The sequence below is a fragment of the Trachypithecus francoisi genome, unplaced genomic scaffold (genome assembly GCF_009764315.1).
Source record: "Trachypithecus francoisi isolate TF-2019V2 unplaced genomic scaffold, Tfra_2.0 Lachesis_group13, whole genome shotgun sequence".
NCBI lineage: Eukaryota > Metazoa > Chordata > Mammalia > Primates > Cercopithecidae > Trachypithecus > Trachypithecus francoisi.
The window spans coordinates 76,161,394-76,169,696 of record NW_022681458.1 but is presented as its reverse complement, the minus strand read 5'-3'; the positions used below and the strand labels follow the sequence as shown (position 1 = coordinate 76,169,696).

Below are 8,303 nucleotides of genomic sequence, written 5' to 3'. Positions count from 1 at the left end.
AATGATGCAGTTATTACCAATGTCTCATAAATCTCTTCAAATTACCTTTTTCTCAGACAGATCAATTATTAATGTAGATATGGCTCTCAGAGTAATAGGGATTCAAGCTAAGTGTCGCATGTTTGCTCTATTGCTTGTTTATAACTATCAATTATTCATGTTTCATTTCCTGTGTGCATCAAATACTATTGCAGCAAAACCCCTCTGCTCTTGCTAGTATGTAATTTCTCCCTCCCTTGAGAGAGATTACCATGTACCTTGCAGCTGATTTTGCTTCGGTTATGGCATAGCATTATCTACAATGTGAAAGAATTTAGCTTTGTTGTTGTAAAAAATTTATGTGTATGACAATCACTTATGTTGAAATGGATTACAGTATTATTCAGTGATTATAATTCTATTTTGCAGAGTGGCTATTACAACTATCAGTACAGAAGTCCCAAGGAATATTTTACACCTTTTACATGCTATTATGATAACATACAAAGTTGAAATAACGGCCTAGCATAGCAATTATTTTTAGAATATCTTACCTAATGACCATCAACAGGACTTGATGCTTACAGCTAAAGTAGAGGGTTGTATTAATTACTCAGCTAAAAATGGGAAGAACCACCTCCACTTTTTGGAAACAAGCTAGACCTTTATAAATATGCACATTTCCTGATTTTAATAGGTTGTTTGAATTCATAAATCTCAAAAGTAGCTAAATTTTGAAATATTTTGTGTATATGCCACTTCACTAAATATTTACTACCTACCAATGGGTGCATGAAACTCTTTTGGGCACTATAGTTATACTTACTCATATAAAATAGAGAAAATATTGTCATTATTTAACATTCATGGAGACTGTATTGTTCCTGTATGATACAGAGGTAGCCTGGGTTCTTACATTTTTAGTAGCAAATTGATTGCCATATTAACTACTCTACTACTAATATAAATTCTTACTGTGTTTTCAGTCATTGTTCTAATTTCTTCATGAAGCTTGTCTCATTCTGTCATTACAACCATGTAATGAAGTAGTACTCTTCTCCTCATTTTATAGATAAGAAAGTTGAGGTCCATATAGGTTAAAGAATGTATTTAGCAAACTCACAGGGTCATGACTTAACTGGGATACAAATATAGTTCTAGTCCTAGAACCCATGCTCTTAGCCATTTTGTATGCTATATCACCTCTTAAGAGCTGGTACACCTTTCCCATCTGTAAAATGAGAAAAAGAGTAATACTCCATGATGTGGTTGTAAGGGTAGAATGAGACAAGCTACACAAAGAAATTAGAACAATGACTGACAATACAGAATCAAGAATTTATATTAGTAGTAATAGTGGTTAGTATGGCAACCAATTTGCTACTAAAAATGTAAGAACACAGGCTACCTCTGTGTCATACAGGAATAATGCAGTCCCCATGAACCAAAGCTCTTAGCCATTATGTATGCTATACCACCTCTTAATGCTATTACACAAAAATGTATACATCACTGCATGGCTAGATGTTTGCATATTTTTGCTTCCTGTCTCAATTTTCTCCCTTGCACAAACCTTGATGTAGATTTCAAGAAATTGCTTTGGAATTCTAGATTCTTTATCCTTGTCTTTGTTTCCTGGGAACACTTCTTATGGAGGATGTTTAAAGCTGTCCTTCTTTCAATGAAAAGGAAAAAGCTGTCAGTTGCTGCAACTTATTTAGATATGCACTGACTTTACCCACCTATGGTTATTCTCACTGAAACAGAAAATACGTGTAAACATAATTTTATTTTGTATAACTTTTATTCTTAGATTATATTACAATGTATCAGTCTCAAGTATAACTACAATATAATTTATGACAAACTCAAACATTTTGAGCATTCATACATCTACGAAATTTGTAAAGAATCGTATGTAAACAACTTTATTATATTCATGGCTATTTATTTATTTTCATGAAGCAATTCTTGATTGTTTTCCTCAGGAAGATAATAACATAATAAACTACAGATATTTTTAAAAAACTGGTGGCCTTTATACATAGGTCCTAAACCCAGGCCAATTCCCTGGCCATGCTAATTTAGTTGGCCCTTCTCTCAGTACTTCTATTAACATTTCTCTGAAATAGCTATTTAGAACTGCTTTATTTATGTATGCATTTTATTTTCACTCTTTTTAATAAAGCTATCAAAATTCTATAAAATCATGCTAAATATTTGATGTTCAACAATCAGCATTTAAAAACAGCTCACAAGTCACCCAAATCTTTTGCAAACTAGGTAACTATCAAAATGCTAAAATTAGATTCTCTAATTTTCATTCAAAAGATTTGTGTTCAAACCTGTTTGGGGCATGGTGGCATATGCCTATAATCCCAGCATGTTGGCAGGTCATGGCGGTAGGACCACTTGAAGCCAGGAGTTTGAGACTAGCCTGGGGCAACATAGCAAGACCCCTTATCTACAAAAATTTAAATATTAGCTGGGCATGGTGGCATGTACCTGTAGTCCTAGCTACTTGGGAGGCTGAGGCAGGAGGGTTGCTTGAGCCCAGAGTTGAGACTGCAGAGAGCTATGATTGTGCCACTGCACTCTAGCCTGGGTGACAGAGTGAGACCTGGTCAGTTAAAAAAAATTTTTAGAAAACCTGTTTGCTTCCATTTTATTCTAAATTAAATTCTTCAGTGTAACTGCCATTCTGTATTGTTGGGTGTAATAAGTTCAGTGATTATAAAATTTAAATATTAATATGACAGTGCCTTCTGAAGGGTGATACAATCAGTATAAACAGTAATCCACACGGAAAGAGAAGTCTAATTTTACTTCAACTTATACTTAATAGGCTCTTTCTTCCAAATATTGTTTTTAATTGATAAAAAGTCACAAGCAGATATTTCTGAAACAAACATAAATATATATAAAACTTAACCATGTTATTTTTTAGAAAAATCATAGTTCATGAAATAGGAAAAAGAACAACTTTATATATATTTTTGAAATGCTAAGAAGAAATTGTGTTAACGAACCAGTTGCCCATATTTTTTATTTTACATAAAAACAAGGCAATGTAAAAACATTAATAGAAAATACACACAAACCTGTCAAACATCTTTTCATACTATATTATGTAAGTATTCATAATGCAGTTAATTTGTGAGTTTGAAATAATGATAGATTGAATTCAAATTTAAGGTGATGTTAAATCCTTAATTGAATGTATTAAAAAATTTGATGAATGTAATATATTTTGTGTAGGTCCCTACTTAAATTATCAAAACCTATTTCCAACAGGCTTGGCAGGTATGGGATGCAATGATCTATATAGTCTCGGAAAACACTGCATGCTGTCTTTCATATTAAATTAAAAAGTGGTTCAAATAACCTAAGATGAATGAACCTAAGATGGTATAAAGAATCTTTAGCCCTAGATATAGTTTTATACATACATTAGAACAAATGTCTCAAAGTCATAACGGATGTTGTAAAATATATCACAATTTAAAAACATTCTAGACTTCCTGTCTCATTCTTTAACCGTAACTGTTTGTTTCTGTAAGTACATTTAAATCCTCTTTCTTTTTAAATTTTCAGAACAACAAAAATATGTGCTTTAAACATTTATTACATAAATGTAATTTATTATTTTTTAAATATGAAAAGCAAATTAGTGAAAGATGTTTTATATATTCACTTCAAAACCTCCCACAAAAATCTTCTAAATAAAACTATGTTCTATCTGTGTAGCTCAACTTTTGCCTGTGCATGAGTAACTTTATAGAAGAAAGATCTCATATTCCTGAAATAAACTCATGAAAAAAAGCATTATGGTTATTTCTTTTCAAAGTACTATTAATAGGTGTTTTCAAAAAACTAGATGTATACAGCTAATGCAAAATGAATATGTGCTTGATAAATTAGAAGCCCATGGTACTGTGTTGATTGAGGCAAAATATATTTCATATAATAGAATTTTAAGGAGAAGGTGACATCTTCCTCATTGTATACATTGAAGTATATAGATCCAAAAGATTACTTCCATAATTTAGGAAAGTAAGTTGGTGGCAAGAGAGCAAGTTGGCAAGAATCCCTATTTCAATGCTTTTTTATTCATAGTAAGCACATATCTGTGTTGAAAGTCTGTCATATTATATGACTTGAAAGCTTGCCAAACACAGGATTGTATACAAGTGATGCAATACTGTGCCAAGGTTATTATCTGCTCAAACATATACCATGGTCAAACAACTAACTGCATATCAGGAAGGATTTCATCAACTTTGCTTACAGCTAAAGGATGACTAAACAATACTGCATGAGAAAGCAGGAAAATTTGACAAAAGTTTAAGAGACTATTATCAGTATTTTGGGCAGCACAGTCCAATGTTAGGTTATATAAGTAATAGCAAATAGAACTTCCATCAATTACTTTTTTCCTCAGTTATCTTTATTTTTTGAGGAGTGTAATATGTACTTAGAATAATTTTTCAAGTTCTGTGGTTATTCTAAGAACAAAGAGGGATATGAAAGAAGAAACGCTATGAAACACAATACTCTAAAGGTAAGTATTATCCTTGTTGGCATGTGAGTCAAGATGAATGAAAAGCATTTGTAGAAACGAATAGCCTGCATATATTTTTAATCCCATGGCATTTTAGAGGCACATATAAATTGGTTCTAATGCAATGTAGAATAAATTTAAGCACCTCAATATATAGAATAACCTCTGTATATTGCTAAAAAGTCAAGCTCCCTAATAATGCATTTTAACTAAACATTCATTACTAATGTTCATTACTTCTATCAAGCATCTCATTGCAAAGCCAAGGCAAAATACTTTTGTTGATTTTCAAATAATAGATAAATAATAGATTTTTCTGTGTGTGTGTGTGTGTGTTGTTTATTTACATGAGAAACATGAATAATTACAATCCTGTGAAAAGATGACAAAGCAGATGTAAAAGTTTTCTATGTGGTCTTCTGATTTATTAAAAACCAAAAAACTGAATTACCTTTGTTTACTATAATCAATAATTCCTACAGAGTTCTCTTACGATTCTTACAGAATCATCAGTGCAAAAATAACCATCTGCTAACACTGCCCACCTTTCTTAGGAAATCAGGGTTAGTGACTGCACTGCCTTTGAGAGTATTTTGATAAAAAGGATTTTGGCATAGACCTCCTCAAAAGAGTTTTATTAACACAAATAAATCACTTTCACAGGCTGTAAACAATATATCAAAAATGAAGTTCTATTTTTTGCTTTCCTTGCTGTCTTTCCCTTTGTCTTCCTTTTCTGTTCTGTCTTGTTCATATTTCTCTTTGTCTGGCTTTGTTACACTATCATATGAAGGTGGAGAGGTGGTGGATGAAGTGGCATCTGTTTTTTCTGGACTTGAGTTCTCATTAGCGTTATCAAAAACCATATCTTTTTTACTGAGTAAATCATCATCTCTGTCTCCATCTTTTATGTATATACTTGATATATTTTTGACATTTTGCCTTAAGCGGTAACGTCTATAAGCACGTTGAATGACAGTAGCAGACACATCCTCTTGTTTCCGTTTCAGTGTGGTTGTGATGGGTTCATAGGAAACTTTGGAAGGATTTGCAGACATGAACCTTTCTTCCATCTGTGAACGAAGAGAATCCATCTCCCCACTCTCACCCAAAACACGCTTTGTAAAAGCAAATAAGATGTCAAGACAATGGATCCGGTCACCACTGACCATGGGCAGATCCATGGCAATGAGCTGGACTTTGTTGGGTTTTGCTACGAGAAGAGGAGGATCCAGGGCAGCTGCAAAATCAGAGAGCTTGCTATATTCTATAAACTGAGTTGCATCTGGATCAAACTTCTCCCAAACTTCATAGAACATCTCAAAGTCATCCTCACTCAGAGGTTCAGTACTTTCTTCAGTGGCAACACTAAAATTCTCCAGTATGACTGCAATGTACATGTTCACCACAACCAGGAAGGAAATGATGATATAACTGACAAAGTAGAATATTCCAACAGATGGGTTACCACAGTCTCCTTCAACTGAACTTCCAGGATGAACTTTTTTTGGATCACAGTCGGGTGGCTTACTGTTAAGAATAGGCGCTAGCAATCCATCCCAGCCAGCAGAGGTTGTAATTTGGAACAGGCAAATCATACTGTTGCCAAAGGTCTCAAAATTGAACATGTCATTAATTCCATCTTCCTTTTTAACATAGGCAAAGTTGGACATCCCAAAGATGGCGTAGATGAACATGACCAGGAAAAGCAAGAGGCCGATGTTAAACAATGCAGGAAGGGACATCATCAAAGCAAAGAGCAGTGTGCGGATCCCCTTTGCTCCTTTGACTAGACGTAAGATTCGGCCAATCCTGGCAAGACGGATCACTCGGAACAGGGTAGGGGACACAAAATATGTTTCAATCAAATCAGCTAGAAACATACCTATGTGTGGAGGAAAATAATAGAAATAAAATGTCTAAATATCTATGCTACATAAAATGATGACTCTAAGCAGTTTTATCTGTCAACTCGTTTCTTATGAATTCAAGACAGTTATTTTATACTGAATGCAATTACTTAAAAAAGGATTAAGCAATTCCAAAGAAAAATGACTGACATTACCATTCTGACATTTTCTCCTTTTTACTAAGTTCATAGGCCATTTTCTTTCTCCATAATAGTGTTTTAAATTTTAAGAATAATACCTACTCACATAGAAAATTCAACCAATACCATTAAATGCTAAAAGAATATATAAATCACCTGAAATGTCAACAACAATAACTATTATCAATATTTTTTTGAGTATCACTTCAGACATTTTTCTGTGCAAGCACATGTACACACACAAACAAATGTATTCATGTTATATAAGCTTTTTTTGTAGCCTATTTTTAATTTATTTTTCAAGACAGGGTCTCGCTCTGTCACCAAAATTGGAGTGCAGTGGTGTGATCTTGGCTCACTGCAATCTCCGCATCCCGAGATCAAGTGATTCTCCAGCCTCAGCCTCCAGAGTAGCTGGGACTGTAGGTATGCGCCACTGCACCTGGTTAATTTTTATATTTTTGGTAGGGACAGGTTTCACCATATTGGCCAGGCTGGTCTTAAACTTCTGACTTCAAATGATTTCACCCACCTCGGCCTCCCAATGTGCTGGGATTATAGGCGTGAGCCATGGTGCCCAGCCTGTAACCTATTTGAATTACTTTATGTGTCATGGAGATCGTTTCATAAAAATGACAACAAAATAACTTACTATAGTGGTATAATGTTCTCTTAAAATAACCACAGATTGAAGACTAGCACTTACACTGTTTCCATTTGTGTTACTGAAATGAATATCTAAATAGGTATGTTCTCCTAATTGCATGAGTACTTTTTAATAATATATTAATAGAACTTGTTTCAACAGCATATATATATAGTTATATATACACACACATACTATGTATACACGCATACCATATATATACACATGCTATATATATACATAATATATACTATATAGTATGTGTGTGTATATATAAATACACTATATATAGCTGAACCTATCTCCAGAAAGCCTGTACTAATTAACATTTCTAATGGCAGTATATGAAAGTGCTCATACCTTACACGTTCACCAGTATTGAGTACTACCATTCTTCTTTATAGTTTTTACCAAAAAATGGTCATGACATTTCAAAACATCTACTATTGTAATTTATTTGCATTTTTTGTGAAAATAATCCACAATTTGTCTTGTATTTTGTCATTTTGTATCCTTATTGGTTGTTTTTAACTTCTGTTTTTGGCTTAGTTGGTATTTGCCCATGTGTCTATTGGGATTTTTACTATATTCTTATTAATTTATAAGAACAATTTTCTATTTAAAGTATTGATCCTTTCTCAGCCTTAACTGTTACATAAACATTTCCCCTATTTTTTGTCTTTCGACCTTTTATTTATGATTATTTTTTCCTCAAAGAATATTTTGTCTTTTGTGCAGTCATTTCTTCTTCATTTTTTTTTAGCTTTACAAATTTGTGTTATGAATAGAAAAGATTATAAGAGTATATGGTTATATGTCTATTTCCACATATTTCCTACTAGAATCTCTTTTTTTAACTTTAGACTTTGATTCATATGATCTGTTCACTCAGTAAACTGGTAATTATACATTAAAGTTTAATTTGGACTCTCTCTTCAAACTCACTGAGCTTTTGTATTTGAACAGTTTTACTTAACATCAATATTATAAGTCTTAATATTTTGCAGAATAAGCCACCTCTTATCACCCTAATTTTCTTCCGATGAACTTATAATCATTTAGACTTA

The 8,303-nt window shown here is 33.0% G+C and overlaps 1 protein-coding gene across 2 annotated transcripts in view; it reads right to left on the bottom strand.

Annotated features, from left to right (window-relative positions):
* Nucleotides 1–1,764: 1,764 nt before the first annotated feature.
* Nucleotides 1,765–8,303, bottom strand: part of SCN9A (sodium voltage-gated channel alpha subunit 9) — a 204,272-nt gene continuing 197,733 nt past the window's right edge. For both annotated transcript variants that reach the window (XM_033231248.1, XM_033231249.1), the window contains exon 27: nt 1,765–6,425. In XM_033231248.1, the coding sequence (XP_033087139.1) occupies nt 5,233–6,425 (1,193 nt within the window). In that variant the 3' untranslated portion in view covers nt 1,765–5,232. The remainder of the gene's footprint in view (nt 6,426–8,303) is intronic.